This window comes from Lodderomyces elongisporus, chromosome 8 (assembly GCF_030384665.1).
Source record: "Lodderomyces elongisporus chromosome 8, complete sequence".
Taxonomy (NCBI): Eukaryota; Fungi; Ascomycota; class Pichiomycetes; order Serinales; family Debaryomycetaceae; genus Lodderomyces; species Lodderomyces elongisporus.
Window position 1 is genome coordinate 190351 of NC_083680.1, and position 26020 is coordinate 216370.

General features: G+C 34.7%; 4 protein-coding genes across 4 annotated transcripts; 2 read left to right on the plus strand and 2 right to left on the minus strand. All coding sequences in view use genetic code 12, as the record gives it.

Annotated features, from left to right (window-relative positions):
• Nucleotides 1-5195: 5195 nt before the first annotated feature.
• PVL30_005423 (uncharacterized protein) lies at nucleotides 5196-6290 on the minus strand (the record flags this gene model as incomplete). The annotated part of the gene is made up of 1 exon (XM_001523831.2): nucleotides 5196-6290. The coding sequence occupies one exon, from the start codon at nucleotides 6288-6290 to the stop codon at nucleotides 5196-5198; it is 1095 nt and encodes a 364-aa protein (XP_001523881.2).
• Nucleotides 6291-15839: 9549 nt separating this feature from the next.
• Nucleotides 15840-17108, plus strand: SUN4 (Sperm-associated antigen 4 protein; the record flags this gene model as incomplete). Its single annotated transcript, XM_001523832.1, has 1 exon — nucleotides 15840-17108. The coding sequence occupies one exon, from the start codon at nucleotides 15840-15842 to the stop codon at nucleotides 17106-17108; it is 1269 nt and encodes a 422-aa protein (XP_001523882.2).
• Nucleotides 17109-17517: 409 nt separating this feature from the next.
• CAN1_3 (arginine transporter Can1) lies at nucleotides 17518-19233 on the minus strand (the record flags this gene model as incomplete). The annotated part of the gene is made up of 1 exon (XM_001523833.1): nucleotides 17518-19233. One exon carries the CDS (start codon nucleotides 19231-19233, stop codon nucleotides 17518-17520), a length of 1716 nt encoding a protein of 571 aa, XP_001523883.2.
• A 4141-nt stretch (nucleotides 19234-23374) lies between these two features.
• Nucleotides 23375-25924, plus strand: TOP1 (DNA topoisomerase 1; the record flags this gene model as incomplete). The annotated part of the gene is made up of 1 exon (XM_001523834.1): nucleotides 23375-25924. One exon carries the CDS (start codon nucleotides 23375-23377, stop codon nucleotides 25922-25924), a length of 2550 nt encoding a protein of 849 aa, XP_001523884.1.
• Nucleotides 25925-26020: the final 96 nt, after the last annotated feature.

Sequence of the window (26020 nt, forward strand, 5' to 3'; positions counted from 1 at the left end):
GGTGTAAGGTACGAGGACTGAAGGGTAAGGAGGGGGGGAAAAGAAATACAGGAAGGGGTAGTATAATTAATTATAGTGGTAGTGGTGGTAGTGGTGGTAGTGGTGGTGGTGGTGGTGGTGGTGATAATCGTGGTGGTAGTGGTAGTGGTATTATTGATGGTGGTGGTGTGTATAGTAGTTGTTCTTGCTAGTTTTTGATTAATTGGTTGCAGTAGATAAATGCTTGTCTCGATTGATAGTATAAAATGGGAAAAACTTCTTGGGTTGTGATATCTTCTTGTCGCTTGTTTGGTGAGACTGAAATTATCAGACTCATTATAGTTTTAATGGTGGCTGAGAGATATTTGAATTTTATTAAATTTTTTTTTTTTTTATTATTATTTTTATTTTTCTTTTTTTTCCATCCTTACTTTCTTCTCTCTCTATATCTATTTCTCTCTCACTTATTCGCCTTCTTGCAGTTCTTGTTTCATTTTTTTCCCTCCACTGTGTTTCTGGTCTTTAATGCCGAGTATAAACTTTTGCTTTTCTCCGTTGCTATAAACTGAGAGAAGAATAAGATTTTACTGTATATGTTTTGATAGTGGTTGAGTGGTCAAGTGTGAGATTTTTTGAATGTAAATTTAATTGATGGGAAGAGAAGTAATTAAGCGAAGATGTATGATAATGTACGATCAAGCATGATTGTGTGCAAACAGTTGCACAGTCCATTTAACGTAAATTACAAAATATAATACTGTCAATATAATATTTACCTTACAAACCGTACACTGTAATTAAAGCTGGCATAATTTGACACTAGTGAAGTCAGAACATTGGCATATTTTATTCTTCAACTTGAAAATGTGTTTAGTGAGGAAGAGGTAAAGTTTACCAAACATAAGCACGATCTAACTTTTCAAAAGACAATACCTAGCAGAAAAAGGAACAAAAGAATAAACGAGTCAAAAAGTAAAAGAGTAAATAATAATCTAGCTGAATAAAGCCATTAAGTCCTTGATGATAGAAACAAAAAAAAAACAATTGATGTCATTAACTATACAACTGGTTTGAGACATAAAGCTTTTGATAAGGGAATAAAAGAGAAAGAGAAAGATTGGGAGCATGAAGCATAAGAAGAGGCTTCAATGAACGAAATGTATACGGCGATAGTCATCCATCAGATTATTAAATGACATACTACATGAAAGCTATTGCCAAGCTCTACTTGCTCATTTCTCTGTAAACCTTACCTCACCATCCTCTTTCTCTTTCTTCTCCTTCTTCTTCTTCTTCTTCTTCTCACTTCGAAGCCTGACATGCTGCATAGAGATAAACGAAAAAAGATGAAGAAACAATTTTGGTTAAACTGGCTGAATTAAAGTTTGATCGATCTCTGTTTCGTTGGTTTTACCCTTTTATTTTATTTCTCTACTACCCATTTGACTCTAATTTGGCCCATTGTTTTGGTGTATGTATCCAAGTTTTAAGTTAGTACCAGTTTATTCTCAAACAGATTTTTTTCTAACCAAAAAAAGGAAGGTTGGAGCAAATGGCGAAGTTAAAGTAGAAGCAATCTTTTGGAAGAAAGAGAGGGGAAGAGAGAGAGAGAGAGAGAGAGAGAGAGAAACGAAGATAATGATAAGAAATGGAGTATTGGTAATTACATGACCAGCATTGGTCTAGTGTATTCCAAGACTCCTGGAATATTTGGAGTCTTGGTCGTTTGAAATAATCACTCAATCATACGATGCAGGTCTGATTATAGTCATGGCATATATAAAGAATGTTTTGTTGGAGGAAAAGAAAAAGAAAAAGAAAAAGAAAAAGAAAAAAAAAAGTGAATTGAATTAAAACCAAATATAAAATAAAATAAAAGGTTGCTTTTCTTGCGTATTGCCATGTTCTTTGTAGTGAAAATTGTTTATTTTTAAAAAGAAAATTGGAAAGAACATTGGTTGTTAATTCCATAAATGTGAATGTGTTTGGAGATATAGTAAGTTCCTTTTGGTGCGGAATAAATAAATAGGCTAAGACTTTTTCCTTACTCTAACCTTTATATTACTAATGAATGGGTTGTACTTTTGTACAAAAGAATATTTTAATTATATTACCAAGTTACACTACCTCCTGTGGTATACAATTTCTAAGCTGAAATAAAACTTCTAAACCAGAAAAAAAAAAAAATTAGAATTTACTTTGACACTCTGACGAAGAGATTATGCTGACTGGTTAATGGTATTTCTAGTGGCTATTACCAAACACCTCTTCTTTTCTTTCTTCTATTTTTTTTTGTCCATGTCATATGCTTTTTTATTTGTTTATCTTTTTGTTGGCAAACTGACACAATACACGCATGTTCGGATTTCCGTAGATATTTACATTAGTTAGTATAAGTAGTTATCTCTACAAAGTTATGAAATTGAATTCAAAGGTTTCTTCAAACATGAGAATAAGCTCACAACCAATTTTGTTTTTAAACTGGCGGATTTATGATCAAGCTACATACTTCCTCACATATTCTTTGTTGTCTTGATGCATTGCAAAAAAAAAAAAGATAATAATGAACCAAGCTATAAATACCAGTCGAAATTTGTGGGTCTTTTTTTTTGTCCTGTTTATCTTTGTTACAACATACCTCTTTGATTTTTCCTTCTTCTTCCTTTTCCTTTTCCTTCTTCTTCTTCTAGTGCTCTTTCTGTTGATGGGAGAGATTGAAAAGCAATCTGTCAAATGCAAATTTTTATGCACACTAACAAAGCCAGCAAAGTTCTGAACCTCGTTTTCTTCTAGATTTGTGGGATTTGCCAGATCTTCTAATAATGTATAGTAATTATATCTGTATTCTCTTTTTGGTCTCTCTGCTTGTTGGTGCCATAGACATGATCTAGTACTGTTAAGAATAAATAGATTTAAGAAAAAAACGCATCATTTATTTTGATGTATTAAAAGCCATAAAATATCCTAAGAAACTTCAAAGACTACTATAATTTAAATGGTGTTTAGGAAAGATACATTTAAATCAACTATATTTTTAGACATCATCTAGACTTCATCTAGAACAGCATTCAAGGATTTTCAGGAGCAATTGCTCTTGATTGTAAGAGAGGTTCTTTCTATTGTCTCTCAAAATAGTTTCTTTCTTTTTTTTTAGTGTGGAACACCAGCCACAACTCCACAAAGTGCTTTTGATTGGAAGTTTATTCGTTTATTCTTTGCTTCATCTAACTCCCCGTTTTTAGACATACACTACATCTACATCCTACAGTCCTTTATCCATGGTATATATATATATATATATTTGAAATTTCCAATTTAAACTGTATTGAACAAAAGATTATTCCCCTGTTTGGCTCATATTTTGCTAGCATCTCTACCATCCCCATTTCACCACCTCCACCGTATACAGACGCAACATTACCCTGTAGTTAAAAGAAAAGGGCATCCAGTGTGTCTCTTCTATAAAGCACTCTTTGCTGTTAAATATTTGTCTTGCTCTTGTGTGATTTCTCTTCTCTCTCGAGAGCTAAACAAATTGTGTTAGGCGGCTTTGCGTTTCATTCGCAAAGTAGAGAGGAGTAGACATTAAGAAAGAATTCTAGAAAAAAACAAACAATGTACAGGCAAATTGTTGACCAAGAATAAAGAAGGTTTCTCACCATTTTTAACTAAGTTATATTGGCTAGAGAGATAGTGTATAACGGCAAATGCAATATTCCAAAGTAAAGACTTAAACAAGTGTGACAAAAATAAACAATACATCCTTATCTCGTTTTTCTTTTAATTTTGTTTTTTTTTTGTTTTTTTTTTTTACAAGATGTCAAAAGTAGCGTGTCGAAATTGAAAAGCCCAACAATATGGAGAGATGGTAAAAATAGGGAAGAAGTCGGATGTAAATCCCGATACTTATCCGAGAATTACAATCTAACTATGAAAAAAAAAAACATTCACGTATAGCGACAACAAGATCTTCAACGTTACATTTATGCCACTAAAACTATTTCTTTTTCTTCCTCCTCCTCCTCCTCCTCCTCCTTCTCCATTGCGGTCGCCCACCCGGTAGAGACTGGTGAAGTATAAGGACTTTCAAAAAGGACATATTTGGGAACAAGCCTCCCCAACAAAATAAATATACAATATCGTATGCAAGGTCGGTATACTCAAATACAGATACTTTCATCCACATTCCATTATTTAAAATTGACAGCTTCGTTTTCCTTTCTTTTTGTTATTTGATATTCTTTTATATGGTTATCTGGGGCAGACGTATACATTGAACAAGCCTGGAGTAAGACGTGTATGTACAACAGTGCACTTATGCAATAATGCAGCTATGCAATTGCGCATGATTGACAAGGGAAACGGGAAAAAAAAACAATCAGCCAACCACCTAAGCAAACAGGAGAAGAAGAAGAAGAAGAAGAAGAATAAAAATAAGGAATTAAATATATGTATATAAGTATTATACAGTTATCAAGACTACATAACCATCATAAAGCTCTTGTTCTCTTTTTTGTAGAATCAGAAAAAAAAAAAGATAATTAAAGTTTAGAAACAATAATGAATATAATATGCGATGCAAAACAAGTGATGTCACGTTAAGCACAGAATATACTTACTCCAATCTGTTTGCAAGTGGTGAATGAATGTTGAAGGAATGTTGAAGGAATGTTGACTACATTATTCGAAAATGCGTGTTCTTGCTTATAGTGCTTGTATTGCTTTGGAATACATCAACGTTAGTTCAAAAAATTATACTCTTTGGTACTAGCTATTAGATATTTGAAAGGAGGAGAGGGAGGTGAGGTTAGTAACTGAAATTGGTAGTGCGCATTCAAGTATAGAATTTTAAAACTAAATGTTGATTGTTAAGGGTCTTGTAAGAGTTCAAAACCTCCAGCTATTTGAAATGCAAACAGAATAGAAAGAATAAAGATATACACAATTGAGAAATTAGGTACTTAGTGGCTATGCACATTTATTTTCTCTCGATATAGTCAAGCATTTCTCGAAATAATCATCTTTTCCTATACTACTCTATATGTTCATGTTTCCACTAAATATATTCCAGTTTATATTAATAATATAAATATAACATATGTATATAAAGATGCTACACCCAAGAACTATAGCCTTGCCTGACCCCGACAATTTCTCCCTACCCCAATACACTCGCTTCATCTCTCTCTCTCTCTCTCTCTATTTTGTGCTCTATTTCAAATCTCCAACAAGTGGCATCTCCTACTCAAGTCTTCTACAAGTATGTGTTCACTCAACCATACGCTGGCAAGAAATCTTATTCCACAGGGACACGTGCCCCAAGAGTTCAACTTGTCACTTAGGTTGTGCAATCTCTTGATATCGGGATCGTCAAATTGGAAATGTCGATTTAGCAAGTGCTTTTTGTAATCATAAGGTCTATTGAATCGTCCCAGCTTATGCCGGCATTGCAATTTGGGGAACTTGCAAGTAAATCTTGCTTCAACTTGATGCGTTCGCATATGTCGCGACATATCTCTAGTAATTCTCTTGCCGCAAATCTCACAAACCTTGTGGTCAACAAACCGGTGCTCAACCAAAGGGAGTGGTAATAGACTATTGGAGTTGACTAGGGTAGTCATGTCAGGATACTGAGCAACATCTATATTATTAGGTACGGGAATATTAGCTATAGGGGGTGGAGGAGACAGTTGGAGAAGTTGTTGTTGTTGTTGCTGTTGTTGTTGCTGCTGCAAATGATGTTGCAAAAACACGGGGTACGTCTGAAGTGGAAACACTTGGGGTCTATTGGGCTGTGACAAGATGGAAGGTGACGATGACAGTCTTCCAAAGCTGATTGCATTTGGGTTTGAGTAGGAGTTCAAGCTCAGTTGCGAAGATGTTGTTTGTCCCTGACTATAGTACTGGAGATGTTGTGGGATATGATGCTGGTGATAATTACCATCAAGGCCAGCTTCGTACCCTGTAGGAATCTGAGTTGGAACATCATTACCATCAATACTTGAACTTGTTTTACTTTGTGGTGCTCCCCAATTGGTCGTCATCACCATCATATTGTTTTGCGTTTGCCCCAGAAACACAGGAGGTGCAGAAGCTATACTTGAATGTTGAGCAAGATGAGCAGGAACCATTGAAGGAGAGTGCACCTCTGGTTCTTCTTCAGTAGTTGCTAATTGTTGACTTTCCTGCAAATGTACGGGAAGCATGCTGAAATGTTGGGGTTGTTGCAGGGGTTGATACTGCAGTTGTTGTTGTTGTTGTTGTTGTTGTTGTTGTTGTTGTTGTTGTTGTTGTTGAGAATTTGGATCCATGCTGGTTACCAAGTGTGACGGTGTATACTCTTCAAGGCTTGGTATGCTTGGTTGTTGGCTCGTATATGTACTTCCCCAAGGTAACAGTCGTTGATAGGTTTGAAAGTTTTGAAAACTCTGATGGTCAGGGAATATTGATAGCGTTGATGTTGGTTCACGTAAGGTATTTTGCATACTCGGAAGGCCTGTGAATTGTATAGAGCAAGTGTGCAAAGTCTGATCTCCTTTCCTCCAAAGTATTTATTAATTCTTATCTTGATAAATTAATCTTTTCAGTGTTTAGATGAGTAACAAATTTCAAGTGCTACGATATTTCACTCTGGATTTAAACTAGTGGCTGCGAAATTTTTATACTCGTAAAACTCCTTGACTGATAGTTTGGAAGATTCTTCAAGTCTTAAATATTTTGCAATTTGCAAAGTAAAAAAAAAAAATGGAACGAAAAGGTTCCCATTAAGGAAACTTTATACTTCTTCTGATCTCTGGTAAAATCCCCGTTGTGGAAGATCTCCATCAGTATTACGTGATATGAACAACCGCTTACAAAAACCGAAATAAATAAATAATAAAAAATAAAAATACATATTAAAATATGTACAAATATAAAAGGGAATATTCAAGATAATCTAACAATGCAGACTCTAGGGAAAGAGGGAATAGGAAAGAGTCGGTCTGCACAGTTGATAAAGACTGAACATCATCCATGTTTCTTAAGGAAAGGGAAGGGTGACAAAGTGAAAAAATAATAAAATAAAAAATAAAAAAAGAAAGAAAGGTGTAGATTCAAGATACTTATTGTGCGTATGATGTACAAAGCGCAGAAACCCGACTCTGTAAGAATTGAAGAAAAGAGAAAAAAAATAATGCATGAGTCCAACAATGTTTCTACAAAAGTAGAAAAGCAAAAGAGCAATACGCATTACGCAATACGCAAAGGATGTGAAGTGTCTATTGAGTGTTTCGCGGGTAAACTGTCTATTTTTCACTTTTGTAATTTTTTTATTCTTTATTTGGTGGTGGTGGTGGAAGGAAATGTGAAACTTTGGTGAAGTTGATAGAGAGAGAGAGAGAAGAAGTGGAGGAACCAAACAAAAAATTTAACAAGAAAATTTAAAAATAGAATAAAGAGAAATATGATAAACTTTTGACAGACTATAGTAAAGAAAAGAACGAGATCCATTTTTTTATTTTTAATCTCAACCATGTATAAAATCAAAAAAAAAAAAAATAGCATCATCAACAATCAACAAATCAACTATTGTCTTACGTAAAAGAGCAATAAAGGAAGTCAGAGTCAGAGTCAGAATTGGAGACAAAGAGACAACAAATCCCGCCATAATCTGTTTCTTTCCATTTACTTTTCAAATTTTTTTACTTAATTTTTTTTTTTTTTTTGCTCACAATAAGCCCAACCGCTAGGCATAAGAATATTATAAGTGGTAATTTTTTATTTATGTTTCCTTTTCTGCAACTAATGCTAACCCTGGAAACCAAAGCCATTGCATAATAAGATATAATAGATCTATTTTGCTTTCCTCTTTTGCCCTTTGGTGAGTTGATGGACCACCAAAAACTTGCATTCATTATTCTAAATTCAAAACAAAAAGAAAAAAAAAAAGAAAGAAAGGAAAGAGAGAATGGGAACTAAAGAATGGGAAAGAAAATGGAACGTGCTAACACTAGAGACAAAACGAGGCAGTTAGACACCGATGCGAAGAAGTAGAAGAAGTAGAAGAAGTAGAAGACAAAGAAGGCTGTGAGCGAAGTAAAAGAAAAATTACTCACATTTCAATTTTTTGCTTTTCTTCTTTCTTCTTTGAGTTTTGGTTTCAGGCTTCGTAATCACCACTACGTATGTTTCGGAGTGTTTCATCGGCAAAATGCGAAACGACAAAGTCATCGGAGGGTCCATCGGTGTTCCATCGGAGTAGTGAAATATTTTCAACCAAAAAAATAAAAAAAAGAGAATAAAAAACAGGGGAAAGGAACAGAAAATACAAACCTTCTATAATTAGTTTGTTGCAAACTCTGTTGCAGACAAGGAAGAAAAGAAAAACAAAAACAAAAACAAAAACAAAAAATGAGGAAAAGTTGAGTCTTCATTACGAGAGATATCAACTTGGTTGCTCTAATTCGAATTTTTGTTTTTTGTTTTGTTTATTAGTTTGTTGCTTTGCTTGTTCGTTTCTGTTATTGTTTCTTTGTTTTGTATTAAATATGTTGAGGTCTTTCAAGGTTGAGTACTCTTTTTCATAATATTAATGCTTTTTCCGGGGCTACTGGGTGCACAATAGAATGTTTGTATTGATTGTTCTATACTTTATCAAAAAACTTCAAACATTACCATTTGGAACCAGCTCTAAAAGGAAATAAGCAACATAAAAGTTGAGATGTATTGTTGTTTACTCTTTCACTTTTATTTTTTATTCTTTTACCAGTAGAAAATAAAAATAATAGTAATAGGATGGACATTTTCGTGTTACCATTGCATTGTTACAGACGTGTGTCTGTCTAGAGAGTATACTTGCTATACCACTACAAGAGTAAAAATTGCAACCTCTTGTTGAGTGATTTTTCATTCTCTTTTGTTCTTTTTTGTTTGGCTACTTTGTGGCTGCGAGGTGCACATCACCACTGGTTTGCCCACCACAAGAATTGTAAAGTGCAAGAATGATAAAGTGCAGCCCATTGCCCTTCAATTTCCTAATAGAACCAAAAGTAGATAACAATAGGTTCTTCTCTTCGGCATTCCTTCTCTTCCCCCCCCCCCTCCTCTCCCCCCACACACACACACCCAAACACCCAAACACGTCAATTGTTTACCAAGACCAAGCGCTTTCTTTATAGAATTTTCTCTACTATCAAATTAATTTAAAGTCCAGGAAAAAGATGAAATTCGGAGACACGGAGATATGCTCAAAGTTGGAAACTTTTGTAGTTTATCCTTATACCAAAGTTAGCTAGAAGAAAATAAACAATAAGAAATGAACAATAAGTTTTTAAAGCAATAGAAAAAAAAATATATACTTTATCTACAAATTTAGATTTCTTTTGTTTTACTTGCTGGATCTTGCATTTAGAACAGATCCACCAACTCTTGCCAAAAAAAAAAAAGGAAGAAACAAAAAAAAGTACAGAGATAAACGTGGTTCCCATACCATATGCTGGTCACTTCATTTTCCTAACTTTCTGTCTCTTTGATGTGTTCGTGGTGTTTCTTTTTGTTTTATTCAAATATTCAAATATTCAACTATTCAAATATTCAAATATTCAGTTTGATAAATGAGTTTAAGCACACACACACACACATGGTGGATACGAAATAACTTATTAACTGCAAGGGAGTTAAAGTTGAAATGTGGCTTGGTTTTGTCTCTTTCTCTCTTTCTCTCTCTACCTTTCCTTAATTTCTTTATTTCTCTGTATCTTCATTTAGTACTATTTTTGTGTTTAGTGAGAGAAAACTGATTTACGAGGTTTACAAAGTCTAGTAGAAACAGTGGACCAATCATAGAGTCTATAGAGCTTTGCATACAATTTTATAGTTTTTTTTTTCTTCTAATTTGTACACTAGACTAGCATTCCATTCCTTTTCCAATTCTTTGTTTGTCATAATGTTGCTCTTTTTTTTCCTGTTAAATAGTAATAATAAACATTTTTTTCTTTTTTTAAACTTTTACAATGAAGAAAATAGAAAAACTACTCAGTGTGATTTTCAACATCTTTTGAAAAAACAACAGCTTGGTTAAGAAGGCAACAAGATGGTTTGTGTGTGACTATGCCTCTCCCTTGGCAAGCGGAATTGATTTCTAGATGTGGTACAAAATAGGGCGGCAGAAAAAAGAGCAAAAAAAACAGAAGAAAAAAAAGAAAAAAGAAATTTTGTTTGAGCAGAGAGGGGGGTGTGGGAAGGAAGAATGGATGGATGGATGGATCTAAAGGAAGGTATGGTTCAAAATTAGATGGAATTTAAAATTGAGATTGTGGCTAAGTGCCAGAGTTAGTGTGTCTTTTCCAGTTCCTTGTATTCTTTTTCTTGTTCTTTGTTTTGTTCAACTTTCTGAGCTTAAATTTTTCTTTCATGGAGACATGGAAAGATGTGACTTGCAATGTGTGCTATTTCATCTATATTTTTTTTCTTTTCTTCCTGTTTGCGTATTAAAACTTCTGTTGGCTTTGGTTACAAGATATTGCATCTATTGTTCTCATGATTCAGTAATAAAAAGGTTTGAATTTTTGTTTGTTTGTCTGCGTGTAGATGTGTATGGTAATTAATTTCTGTATCATTTATTCTCCAGCATTCTTCATTATTTTGAGCATCATACCACCAAGGAAATCTATTTTTAAATATATCTGGCTATGCTGGGTCAATCTAAACTTTATCCAACTTCTTTTTTTTCTTTCTTTGGCCCTTTCTTTCACGCCATATAGTATATATTCTTGACATGTTGCAATCGTAAACGTAAACGTAAACGCAAAGACTGGAGAGTATGTTTGCATATACGTTTATCCATCAAATGTTTTTCTTTTCTAGACCCTCTGTTGTTTTCATATTCCTAATTTCCATTTCTAATCTTTTTGCCTCTCTTGCCTCTCTTGCCTCTCTTGCCTCTCTTGCAAACTTTTTTCTTTATTTTGGCGAAAGCATCTTGAGTTTGAACAACGAAAAAAAAAAAAAAAAAAAATTTTAAAACCGGAACTCTGACAAAAAGCCTGATATGCAGGAACTCTAATATATCTTTTCGACAAAATTCTGTTTTTGCAATTTTTTGGATGAATATTGTGACAAAACTCGGTTTATCAACAATAGATATATATGAAAGAGTGAGCAGGGAAGTAAAGAGTAGAACATACTATTGTTCTAGTCACAAGTTGACACACTCCATTACTATACACTAGCCATGATAATGGCTAATCAAGAATCTAACTTTTATGTTGTTAGATCTTCCCCCCCCCCCCAAAAAAAAAAAAGATGAGAGATAAAATAAATCAAATAGAACAAAAAGGAAAAGGTTGTGAACCTCTCAACGTTTCTACTAGATCTATCTTGCATGCTAGGTGCATTAGACTGGTCCAAAACAAAAGAAGCATATTTCCACTAGTGACCCATACATTATTTTTGAATGATTCATTTCGACATCGGACAATGTTATGTAGTTCATAATCTGTTTAATATAGGGTACAAACTAAGGAAGCTTTGACTGCTGATGATGCTGTAACTACTACTACAACTAGTACTACTACTACTACTACTAACACTACTACTACTTTTTTTCAACTTATTGCATATCGCCGTAGTGTTTGTCAAAAAAGACATTTATCGCTCCAATAAAAAAAGAAATAAAGAAGGTGACAAAAAATGACATTGTGTGTTTCTTGACACACTCTATAAAATAATAGCTCAACTAGCATCTATACATATTTCCCTCATTAACTATTTCTCTGTTTTATTGTAAAAATTTCTTTTTTTTTTTTTGACGAGTTCCACTATAATTTGTAACAAAATGACATGATTATTCAACTTTTTATTGGTTCAGTTTTGAAGAGAATACAAAGAACCTTTTGTTTGTTTTTTTTTACTTAGTTTCCAGGATCATCACCAGGGTATACGTTAATGTTCCATCCAAGCTTAGACACCAAACAACACTAACTTTTCTTTTTTTTTTTGTCATTGCTAAGAAAGAGTTATCACGTAAATGCAGACTTTTTGAACTCTGATTTCGAATCTAATTCTAAGTGCAATCTTCATGCATTGATATACCTCTTTTATTTTTCTATTCTGTTTCTTTTTATATTTTTGTATTTCAAATGTTTTTTGCTGGATCCATTTATCAATGCTAAATTTGTACATATATTTCAAAAAGGTTGCGAGAGATGTGAGAAGTAGAGAAATCAATTTATCCGGAATGAGTGAGAACAAAAAGCTTTGTAACGAATTATACCCGTGACTCCACATCATAGGTAGGGATAGTTCGAATATGACATGATTTCATGCAAAGATTCTTTAATACTGTCAAAACTATATTTTCTCATACATTTTTTTTAAAATTTTTGCATAAACGTTCCAGAATCCATGTTAAACACAGGGGTAACGAACGAATGAAAAATTCAAAGTGTGTATGAATTAATGTAGTAGTAAATTTGGATAGAAGGTATAGAAGATTGGGAAAAGAAAAGATAGTCTAATCATAGTGATATGAGGTGATAATTTTTTAGATACTAATATAGTATACTGAGAAGTCACTCCATTGGGAAATGCCAAAACAGCAAAAAGTAAAGGTGAAGTGACCCCTTCTTCTTATTCTTCTTCGTCTTCTCTAGTTTTTTTTTTTCATCTATTCACTACATGGTCTGTTCTCTTAGATATTGCAAACGGTAAATGTATTCTCTTTATCCAACAGTTATAGTTGTCAGTACATTGCCTTTCTTGCCACGTTTATTCCCCCTTTTTTTCAATTTTCTAAAAATCCCTTACATCTGATCTGTTATTAAATTGTAGAATAGTATAGCCACTTGCTGTTGATTCTTATACACTTTATAGATAATAAAGGAAAGGGAAGAAAATATAAACCACTAGAATCTTACATTAATCTACATCAGGAAATAATAAGTAAATCAACCAACCAACCAACCAAAAAAGAAAAGAAAATAGAAAATAAAATAAAATAAAACAATATACATAGATGTATGTATATATATATAATAACAGTACTAAATCATTCCATTTCACAATTGCTCGTCAAATCAAATCATGTTATATACCAAAAGGTTGGAGTCCTTTGCAAGACGATGCTGGCTGTTTGTAGCGATAATGGAGCCAAGCAAGAAAACAGAAAAGAAGAAATTGAAAAAAAAAAGAGGTTCAGATACAAAGTAGTGCATTTGTGCTGAAATTCAATTTACTTGTGCTGGTATTTTTTTTTTTCTCTTTCTCAATAGAAGAGAGAAACAAAAGAATTAAATAAAAGAATTAAATAAAAAATGAAATAATAATTTGTAGTTGTAAAATTAAGATTGGTAGCAGTGGTGTAATCATTTGGTAGCGGTAAAAGTAGTAAAAGCCACATCTACTCAAAAAGGAACATTGTTTTGGTTTTCTTTACAATAGAGAATAAAAAAATTTGGTTGACGAAGTTTCATGTTATAAGCCTCACAAGAGTATTGGATAAACAAACAACAAACAACAAACAACAACGAAGCTAAGCAAAAGCAAGTAAAGACTAAAACGAGGCTAAAAGTTTCTTAAAACACATACTTAGTATTTGTTATAGTTTTGTTGTTTTCTATTTCTTTTTTTTTTTTTTTATCATTATAGAACGCGTGACTGGATTCTAAAACGAGCAATTCAATATCCTAATTGTATGTTTTGAGTATAGGAAGCTTAGATAAATGAGAAATCCAGCAATACTTTTCTCTTCATTCTTTTGCTTGTTCTAAAACCTTATAACAATAAGATTGGCATGTGTCATCAGCAAGTCATTTGTCTTTTCTTTTTTTTTTAACAATTGGGATTCACATGAGTGAAGTTTAAAGGAAAAAGAAAGAAAGAAAGAAAAATGAAAAATGAAAAATGAAAAATGATTAAAGAACAAAGTATTCCTTGTCAACAACTTTGCTACAAACTTGTAACGTTTCAAAAACCCTTTCCTTACCCACTTTATTTACTTCACCATCAAAACAATTTTCCCTCGTGTTATTGTGTTTATGGATGAGCGCGTCTCTACGGAAGGAGGTTTCAGAAGAAGAAAAAAAAAAAAGAAAAAAAAAACACCTTGAGGCGTAGATTCCTAAATTACGGGTTCACATAACCATCGCTACTACCACCACTAACAACAACAACATGACTATCACCTATTATCAAGTGTAAACTAAGTGAAATTCTAGTTGAGTGAGAGAGTGTGTGTCTGTGTGTGGGTGTGGGTGTCAGCTTAATAGATGAGTTGTAAATTTAGAGTGCACTTATCTCTCTGCTCACTAAAGCAGAATTCATGTATATCACTGAGGAATAATAAAAGAAAATAGAAAAAAAAAAATTCAATCATTGGTGAGAGTATTACCAGTAGCAGATGTAGTACGACTATGATTCTCCTAGGTGCTGGTTACACCATACTGAAAGAAGTAGGTATGTTCACTTTTAGTTTGGTTTGGAAGCAATATTGTCTGTTCACAAATGAATAGTATTATTTGGCTGGCACCTAAACCCAAAAACAGAAGACAAGAGTTTTGTTTTCATTTTAAAATTAAAAATAAAAAATAAAATAAAAATAAATAAAATAAAATTTTAAAGTGCGCTAAGATTTTATTTTATTTTATTTTTTTTTTGCTCTCTCTCTCTTACTCTCTCTCTCTGTTGTTGTAGTTGTAGTTGTAGCTATACTGGTTATTTGTTAGTCAGTAGTACATTGTACTGCTTGGTAGTGCTGGGTAGTGCTGGGTACTGGCAACAGAGAATAAGAAAAAAAAAAAATTAGGCTGCAAAATATTACACAAAAACGCGACAAAGCAATATGGCCAAAACAACCTTAAAAAAAGAAAAAAAAGAAAAGAAAAAGAAAAAGAAAAAATATCACCACCAATACCAACACCAACTAATCCAACAAAAAAAAGCCACCCCTCTCTATCGAGTGTTTATCCAGTAGAACACCCAAGACTTTAGGTGTTTTACCACTTGCTTAAGTCAAGTATTTATAGAAAAGTAAACTAAATAAATTAGTTTACAAAGAATAGAAGAAAAAAAGAAATAAAATTCAATTCAATTTTGAAATAACAACAATGATTGTCACTATCAGCAAGTAAAAATTATTTCCCACTAATCTATAATGTTACTTGCAGTTTCAAAGCTAATGACAATCAAAAGGACAATACATTCCATGACTCCCCTTTCAGGTCGTCTCACATGGAATGTGTTTTTTTTTGCAAAAGAGATATAATCTCTACACTGATAAATGTTTATTATTTTATTTTTTATACTTATTATTTTATTTTTATTATCAATCACAAAAGTGGAACAAAGACGAACAGGAAATAAAGGAAAAATCGTTTCTGCTGTTTCCCAAGTGTCAATAAAAAACTCGTGATATCCTCCAACCTTCTACATCTTCCACTTTTTTTTTTTTGTTCCCTTTTCCCTTTTCCTCCTTCTTCTTCTTCTTCTTCTTCTTCTTTTCCTTTTTTTTTTTCTTTTCTTTCCCTTTCCCCCTTTCCCTTCTTTTCCTTTCGTTCTTTTGATCACCACAGCTTATCAACTCACCTCAAGTCATTCCTTTTATATACCGAGATCGTTCATAAACTGATTCAAACTACTCAACTAGCTCCAAGCTACATCGCTCACTTTTTTTTTTACTTTTACAACCAATATCAAAACAAGACTTTATTTAACCAGACTTTATTTAACCAGACTTTAGCCAGACTTTGAACATAGTTTAGCAAAAAAAAAAAGATTAAAACAAAGTCAAACTCACTCGATACATTCATTCACTTTTAAGCAACTCTTTTAAAAGAATTAAACAAACCTTCTCCCTTCCCCCCTTCCCCTCAAAAGAGTAAGCAATGAAGTTCTCTCAAGCCACTATCCTCGCTTTTGCAGCTTTGGCAATTGCTACTCCAGCTCCAGCCCCAGCTCCAGCTCCAGCTGCTGACAACAACAACAATGTGCTCAAGAAACTTGTCAAGAAGGAAAACTGCGACCAACAAGTAGTTCAAGGCCACCACCAACACAAGAGAGCAGTGGTTTACGACTATGCCTATGTCACCATCACTGTTGATGCCAATGGTAACCCAGTCAGCACTGTTGAGTCAACCTCCACCGAGTCCACTGTTCTGTCCGAACAAACCTCATCCACCTCAACTGATGTATCATCCACCACTACTATTGTGCAAAACGACTCGTTAACTTCAGGTCAACAATCTGCCTCTGAACAACCATTGGGAACTTTGACTGAATCCTCAGCAATTGCCTCATCCACTAGCTCAAGCTCCTCAGGTTCCTCAAACGGCATTTACGGCGACTTGGCTGACTTTGAAGACCCAACCGAAGAGTTTCAAGATGGCGTTTACTCATGTGACACTTTTCCTGTTGGCCAAGGTGTTATCGCCTTGAACCATTTGGGATACGGTGGATGGTCAGGAATCTACAACTCTGACACCTCAACTGGTGGCTCATGCAAAGAAGGCTCCTACTGTTCTTATGCTTGTCAAAGCGGTATGTCCAAGACCCAATGGCCAGACGACCAACCATCCAATGGTGTTTCCGTTGGTGGTTTGCTCTGTAAAAATGGTAAATTGTACAAGTCCAACACCAGATCCAACTACTTGTGTGAATGGGGTGTTGACAAGGCCCACGTCAAGAGTGAAATTGGAAAAAGCGTTGCCATCTGTAGAACCGATTACCCAGGTACCGAAAATATGGTTATCCCCACTGTTGTTGGTGCCGGTGAAACATCTGTGATTACCGTTGTCGATCTGGATACTTACTACACATGGAGAGGCGGTTCCACTTCGGCGCAGTACTATGTCAACAATGCCGGCGTTTCCTACGAAGACGGTTGTCTTTGGGGAACATCTGGATCAGGTGTCGGTAACTGGGCCCCATTGAACTTTGGTGCTGGTTACACAAATGGCATTGCTTACTTGTCATTGATTCCTAACCCAAACAATTACGACTCATTGAACTTTAACGTCAAGATCGTTGCTGCTGATAGTTCCTCTTCTGTGAGTGGACTGTGTGTTTACGAGAACGGTAAGTACAATGGTGATGGTACCGATGGTTGTACTGTTGGTGTTACCACAGGTACAGCCAACTATGTCTTGTACAATTGATCAATCGAAGCAAACAATGAGCCTTGATTAGCCAAATCGCTCCACATTCAATTACAATTACAACCACTTGCACCTGCACTTGCACTTGCAAGTTTACTTTCTTTTTTATAAGATTCATCATGATTCTTGACGCTGTTTTTTTTTTTCCTTTTTTTTGTATTTAGTTCTATGTAGTAGTATAATCAAAACATTTAACAATACCTATTGACATTTACCACCAATAAACCAACTCTTTGGTTTATTCACACTCTCCTTGTTTATATACATACATAGTACTTTTCTCCATAAAAAATGAAAAAATTTGCTGCTTATTATCAAATATATTTTATTATTATTATTAAAAAAATAGTGTATATAATTTTCGTGTTAAATTTTCTCCTTATTTTTTTTTTTTCCTTTGTTTTGTTTTTTATGCTACAATGTCCCAGAATTTCTGCCACAAGTTTTTAGGCTTGTTGTCATCCCACACCATCTCATCAATTTCTCTTACACCAGAATCGATATCGCAGTCATCCAAGGGCACCAAGTAATCACTCCATTTAGTACTAAAGCGATGGAAAAACAATTGGAAAAAGATCCACACAACAACAAACAAAATCAACGAAATGTATGCGGTAAAGAAACCAGTGGCATTAAAGTCAAAGAATACTTGGAAACCTTGAATCAAGACAATCAAAAAGATAAAAAATGTCGCATAGTATGCGCTATATGGCATAAAGAGGGCCTTGTATGGTAGTGTGTCTCTGCTAATGCCTCTTTTCTTCAAAACATTCATAAATCTAATGTGTGACACCGAGATGAATCCCCAACAGATCAAACCTGCAGTTGCCGTGATATTCAAGAGCCAGTTGAATGCATTGGCACCGTCTGTTGAACAGGCCAAGTATCCCAATGCACCAAATGCAGTAGTGAACAATACGGCGAGGTATGGCACACCGCCGCGGTTTACACGCAAAAAGAATCTTGGTGCGACTCTGGCTTCTGCCAAGCCGTAAATGATTCTTGATCCGCAATAAACGTTGGAGTTTGCTGCCGATATGATTGTTGTTAAAATAACTGCATTGAAAATGTGTGGCAACACCTTGGTTCCTGAGTTTTCCATGGCAATGATAAATGGAGATGTGCTAGTGTAAGCACCATCTTGTAATTTGGGGTCATTGTATGGGACAAGCAAACCCATAAAGAACATACAAAGCACGTAAAACAACAAGATACGGATCAAGACTTTTCTAATTGCTGCGGGAACGGATTTTCTTGGGTTGGCTGACTCACCGGCAGAGATACCCACCAATTCAGTACCTTGGAAAGTGAATGCTGCATTAACGAATGAGGCAACAAATGCCAAGAATCTGGAGGTGGCCTTGTCCTTGACCAAGATACCATTGAACCCGTATCCGTTTCTCCAGTAACGGAAACCTACTGGGCCTGTTTTACCACCGCCGCAAACCATAACCAATGCGTAAATGATCCATCCAAATACGGCGAGCACCTTGATGGAAGCGACCCAAAATTCAACTTCACCATAGTATTTCACGGGGAACAAGTTGAATACACCAATAATGACGAAAAAGATACTGATCCATGCTGCCAATGGCACTGCGTATGTCCAAAATTCCACCACTTGTCCTACAACTGATAGTTCCAAGGCAAATGTAATGGCCCAACTGAACCAATAAAGCCATCCGTTAGCTGCACCGCATGATCTAGAGACCCATCTGGTGACAAATTGGGCGAATGAGCCTGATACTGGGATGAGTGTGGCCATTTCTCCTAGAGATTGGGTCACACTAAATGCAATTGTTGTCATGAATAAGAAGGATATGAGTGATAAGATTGGACCTGCATCTGCTAGCATACCACCAGTTGAGATAAAGAGACCTGTTCCAATGGTTCCTCCCAAGGCAATCATGGAGATGTGTCTTGATGCTAAACCACGCTTGACTCCTTGTACTTGGCCCTGGTCTATTTCATTGAATGCGCTGCTTGAGTCGACATAGTCTGTTTCCAAGTGTTTTTCTTTATTTTCGTATTTGTACGATGTCAGTGGGTTGATTTGTATATCTTCTGCTTGAAAAGAGGGCGAAGAAAGTCCTGGTTTTTCTCTTTCATAGTTTTCGTACAGCATTGTTGTGTTTAAGAATAGTAGTAGTAATAGTATGCCCTAGTGTTTGTATATATTCCAAAGTATAAAAGTGTGGAAGGTGCAAATTATTTTTTTTTTTTAAGGTGGAGGGGGGCGGGGGTTTGTGAATTGGAAGAGACAAAAAAATTATATAAAAAATTATATGTGTGAAATTAGGCAAAACCAATGATGAAAGGAAATACCAAATGAAGAAGAACGAAGAAGAAGATTGAAAAAAAAAGGGACGATTTGTTGATGAAGAAATGGATATAATGTTAAGCAAAAGAGAAGGAAAAAGAGAAAGAGGGTTTAAAAAATTGAAATTGTAAGATTGATGAGGGATTTGAGGAGGGTATTATATGACTTTTAATTTTTCTCTACTTTTTTTTTTTGTTTCGTTTTGCTAAGCGCCGTTACCCTTTTTTTTCTTCTTACCCAAAAAAGTACCAAACTGTTTCACCCTCCCTGCCTTGGGTTTCACAAACAGTAAAAGTAAATGACGTTTAAATTTTTGTATGTTTGTATGTATGTATGTATTTAGTAAGTAAGTAAGGAGGGTGAAGAGGATAAGGAGGAGTATTATGTTTTTGTGTCATATTGATAAGAGAATGACAGCAGCAGAAAAGTAACGGCAAACAAAGTAAAAAAAAAAAGAAATTGAAAAGAAAAAAGAAATTTATAAATAAAAAAAAAAAAGAGAGGACAGACGAAGTGAAGTGAATGTATGATTATGAGTATGAGTGTGTGGGAGTATAAGATGTGAGTAATACTAAAAAAGGGCTTTTAAACCAATGTCCAATTATTGGGATCAAGAACAATACATAAGAAGAGGACACGGTGCATCACAATTTGCTGAGAAAAAGAGAAAAGAATAAGAAAAAGAAGAAGAAGAATAAGAAAAAAATTGTGGATTAGGATCAATTAATTACCAGAACAATTGTGATAACAAGGGTTGTTAAGGCAATTGAAACGAAAAGAATAATAGCTATGAGAATCAAGTGATGAAAAGCAAGGTGCCAATATTGTTTACTCAGTATAAATGGATGCAATTAAATGATTGACATTTGCTTTTCCCAATTTCCTTTTATTTTTTTTTTGCTTAAAAAAGTTTTTCCTCTACACCTCTCAACAAAACCATTTAAAGAAAGCATTAATTAATCCGTACTAGTACTTGTTACAATATGGGTGACGAGAGAGAGAGAGGGACAAATGTTAGCCCCCCCCCCTCTTTATTCCTCTTTAATCTTAAATGACTAATTCAGATTGCCGCCTTCTTCTCTGTTACAAATTTCAAGACCACCCACATTTTCATCTTCCTCTTCCTCTTCCTCTAATTTGTAATCGTTGCTTTTTTTTCTTCTTCTTCTTTTAGAATCCTCTGCATTTTCATCTCCTTCAGTTGATTGGCTTACCTGTTGTTGTTGTTGTTGTTATTTTTTTCCCCTCCGTTATAGGACTTAATCTACATTTAATTTTATTTTTTTCACCCGGTACCCTTCCCCTTTCCCTTCCCCTTTTCCCCCACTTTTCACTCTTTTACTTTCTCTCCAACTTGTTTTATCTTATCTCTCAATTCATAAAATGAGATGTAGTATATATCTAAATACAGTATACTCAAAAGACTTGGCCTTGTAAAGTATGTGTACAAGATATTCGACAGGAAAAGAAAAAATCAAGAACTTTGGGGTTGGGCTGGGCTGAATTGAAAATGAACCTCTAAAGGCATCTCATCACGAAAATCAAGGACCAAAATGCCTTACACTCGGCTAAACACTCTCGCTGTTTTTCTGTTGTTTTTGCCGTTTTGCCGTATTAGTTTCTCCGTTTGTGTATTTTAAGTCACCAAAGGTACACAAAATATATAATTCCAGCTTTTGCCTTCTCTGTCAAATCGCCGCATGGTTTTTATTTTAGGAACTTCAACAAAAAAAAAAAAAAAAAAAAAAGAGGAAGAGAATGATTTCATAAATCACTTATTGTTCGATGGCTTATGAACTAATAATGCTGCTGCTGCTGCTGCAACAATTTAGGGTGTGTGTGTGTGTGTGTTGTTGTTCATTAGTTGGTAATTTGGGACAGAGCCTACAAACTACTATTTTTTTTCTTTCCCTTCGTTTCCACTTGCTTTTAGCTGTCACCAGGACCATCTAACACTCGAGTCACAAGATCCATAATGTAATATTATACACCTTCCATTCCTTCTCCACAAAGTAGATAGGGTTAACCACTAAACCTTTCTTTCCGCTACCACCACCACCACCTTTACCATATGCTATAATTGATAAGATAAGCAGCGATATCGATAAGCACAAATATGGGAAGCATAGGTATATCTCCATCAACAAAGCAGTGAAAGAATTACAATTAGCTTTGCTAGTAATTTAAGAATGTTTTTCTTAGCAAATATGCTCATCTCTGGACAACGGAAATATCCGAACCGGTAAAATATATGTGTAACATAGTGCACAACACAACACACCCCAACACAACACAATACCCACGTTTCACTAATACTCCTCTCTTTTTCTTTGTTTTAATTTTAATATGGGTTTCTAAAATAAAGAATAAGAGAGAAAAATGGAAACACATTTTACGTTTGATCTGCAAGTCACCAATAGTGTTGTATGTACAAGTATGAAAATCTCCAATCTTCATCTTCATCTTCACCTTCATCTTCATAGTCAGCCTTAACTAAATAGTTCATAACCATAAACTCAACCAATAGACGTTGTTTCACGTTTCACATTTTCTCGTTTCTCGTTTCTCGTTTCTCGTTTCTCGTTTCTCAATTGTATCAAATGTCAAAAACGCATAGAATGATTAAACTATGAATTATATCAAATATGCAAATTGATATAAGTATCCTCTCTGTAGTATACATTGTCTTTCTCAAGTTAGTCATGTCAACCAAACTCTTGCTTCCACTCTTCCACAGAATTAAAGTCTTGAAGTTTGCATTTTTTTTTGGTTCTTTTTTTTTTCCACTCCATCAAATTTATATTTTGTTGCAAAATGAAACAAAAAAAATAAAAAAATGAGAGGAAACAAATTTTGAAGCAGAAACTAATCAACACTACGCTTTAAACCTCAAAAACTTGTGTTTATGACCTACTCAAGCCCAACAACAATAAAGAATATAATAACCATTCCAATATATATATATACAGATAACTGTATATATATGTATATGTCAGAATGTCAAATATAATATGGTCTATAAATAGTACTAATTGAAGAATACTTTATCGCTTTTCTTAATCCTGCATTACAACTGCCAGTTTGGTTAATACAATATAGAAATGAAAAGTTATATACATACAAATCTAGAGAATGAAAAATCACAGTGAGTTATAAAAGCTTGCAATAGCTTCAGATTATCACAAACACATACTTGAACAATACGAAACTTTCTTGAAAAATCAATTGTCGTGAGAAATAAACCACCATATAATGTCATATATGTATATTTGTATGTGTGTATATCTGCTGCTGACACACACATTTATCTCCTTCACTATTATTGTATTTTTTAAACATTAACAGGTGAGAAAAAAAAAAAAATAAATAAAAAGAAAAAAAAAGAGCACAAGTACATCACGTGATTATCACACATATGGAGGAATTTTAAATATATATATATATATCAATAGTGGAGACAGAGACTTAGACAAAGAGAGAGAGAAGGAAGGAAAAGAACATTGGAAATTTCGATTGTGTGCTGCGATCTTATGTATGCTGTGAACGCTTTTTCTGTTGCACTGGTTTTTTTTTTTTTAACAACCATCTCTCACCCACATACATACATACATCCACTTTACCAACTCACTGTACTAATTAAAACATAAACTTTTCCATTTTCACCATCGAATAAAGTCAACCAAAACGAAAACAACAACAACAACAAAAGCAAAAGCAACAACAACAACAACAACTTTTTTAACAGAGACCAAATATACAATTACTCGTAAATTGGTTTCAAGTATACTCAATTCGTGCATTCTTTTATACAAAGAGATTTAATAGTCAAGCACCCCATCTACCTTGATTCAACACTCACCAACTATTGTAAACACCTAACTACTTAAAGAGTTTCCACCACTACTATCACACCAACACCAAAGGGACTCCTATTTTCTTAACACAAATGAGTGACTCTGAAGACGACGTTGTATTGTCACAACTTGCAGTAAAGACCGAATCCCCATCAACATCACCAACTTCAAATGATTCCGATATGGATATCGACAACAAAGAGCACGATGACGATAGCAATGATGACAATGGCGGGAATGATGACGATGACGATGACGATGATGATGACTATGAAGACGAAGACAACATACCCTTGTCTCGCAAAACAAACAGAAAAGTTAAGGTGAAGAAGGAAATATCCGATGAAGAAGATGAAGATAAACCTTTGGCAAAAAAGAGAAAACTCAGTAATGGCACAGCAAAAAAAGCTAATAAAGCTGCAACAACGCCCAAGAAAAAAACAGCAACTACAAAGGTGAAAAAAGAGTCTAAAACAACAACAACAACAACAACACCAGCAACAACCAAAAGGAAAACACCTGCAAAAGCAACAACAACCACAAAAACACCAAAAACAACAAAAGCAAAAACAACAAAAGGTACCACTACTACCAAAGTCAAGGCTGAACCATCTACTAAAAAGACTACAAAGGCTTCTCAAGTAAAAAAAGAAACATCAGTTAAAAGTGAAACTCCAGAGTCAGGAGATGGTGGAGACGACGACGATGAAGAAGAAGAAGACGCAGGCTACAAATGGTGGGAAGCCCAAGACGAACATGATGGAGAGATCAAATGGACATCACTCGAACATAATGGTGTTATGTTCCCACCAGAATACGAACCTTTACCTTCACACGTCAAACTATACTACGATGGGAAACCAGTCAACTTGCCAGTCGAAGCAGAGGAAGTTGCCGGTTTCTTCGGGGCAATGGTTGAAACCGACCACGCCAAGAACCCAGTTTTCCAAAAAAACTTTTTTAATGATTTTAAAGAAGTGTTGAAGGAATCAGGCGGATGCAATGTTGACATCAAAGAGTTTGAGAAGATGGATTTTAGCAAAATTTATGCCTACTATGAGAAAAAACGAGAAGAGAAAAAAGCAATGAGTCGAGAAGAAAAGAAAAGACTTAAGGAAGAAAAAGATAGGATCGAGGAACCATTCAAGACATGTTTATTGAATGGAAGAAAAGAATTGGTGGGCAATTTTAGAATAGAACCTCCAGGCTTATTCCGAGGTCGTGGCGCACACCCAAAGACGGGTAAGTTAAAGAGAAGAGTACGCCCCGAGCAAGTCACCTTGAACTTGAGTAAAGGAGTCAAGATTCCAGAACCTCCTGCAGGACACCATTGGGCAGAAGTACGACATGATAACGAGGTTACATGGCTTGCAATGTGGAAAGAAAACATTTCAGATTCATTTAAATACGTGCGATTCGCTGCAAACTCTTCTGTTAAAGGACAATCCGACTTTAAGAAGTTTGAAAAAGCTAGAGAATTGCGTCAACACGTTGATGCTATAAGGAAAGATTACACCAAGATGCTCAAGTCAGAAAAAATGCAAGATCGACAAATGGCAACGGCAATGTACCTTATTGATGTGTTTGCCTTGAGAGCAGGCGGTGAAAAGGGTGAGGATGAAGCAGATACCGTGGGTTGTTGTTCACTTCGATATGAACATCTTACTTTAAAACCACCGAACCAGGTCATTTTTGATTTTCTTGGTAAAGACTCTATTCGTTTTTACCAAGAAGTTGAAGTAGATAAGCAAGTGTTTAAGAATTTGCGAATTTTCAAAAAAGATCCCAAGAGACCCGGTGACGATATCTTTGATAGGATAAACCCGTCAATGGTTAATAAACAATTACAAAATTATATGAAGGGTTTAACTGCAAAAGTGTTTCGTACATACAATGCATCAAAAACTATGCAGGACCAATTGGACCTTATACCCAATGAAGGTACTGCTGCTGAAAAAGTTGTTAAATTCAATGCGGCAAATAGAACAGTTGCCATATTGTGTAATCACCAGCGTACCGTTAGTAAGAACCATGGCAACTCTGTGCAAAAAATCAATGATAAGTTGAGAGAATTGATTTGGCAGAAAATTAGACTCAAGAAGATGATTTTGAAGTTGGAGCCAAAGTTGAAGAAGAAGGACCCCAAGTATTTCGAAGAACTTGAGGATTTGTCCAATGAAGAGATTGAGCATATTCACCATTTAGTTATCGAAAGACACCGGCAACAAGTGCAAAAGAAGTTTGAACGAGATAACGAGAAATTAAAGTTGGAGAAGAAACCATTGCTCAAAAAGAAAGACATTAAGGAGAAATTGGATAAAATAACAGAATTGGAAAAGGAATACAAAAAGGAGCTAAAGACCGGGAAGCCAGAGATCCCCAAAGGCGCTACAGTTGAGAAATTGAAAACACAAGTTGAAAACATGGAGAATAGAATTGTTAGCACCACTTTACAATTGAAAGACAAAGAAGATAACTCTGAAGTCTCTTTGGGTACATCAAAGATGAACTATATTGATCCAAGATTAACGGTGATGTTTTCCAAAAAATTTGATGTTCCAATTGAAAAATTGTTTACAAAGACATTGAGAGAGAAGTTTAAATGGGCCATCGAGTCAACTGACAAAGACTGGAGGTTTTAAAGAAGTATGGACTGTGTCAAAAATATTGATCCACCTTGACCCATTTTTTGATCTTTTCAAATTTTGATTTTTTTTTTTTTTAAATCTTTATATTTT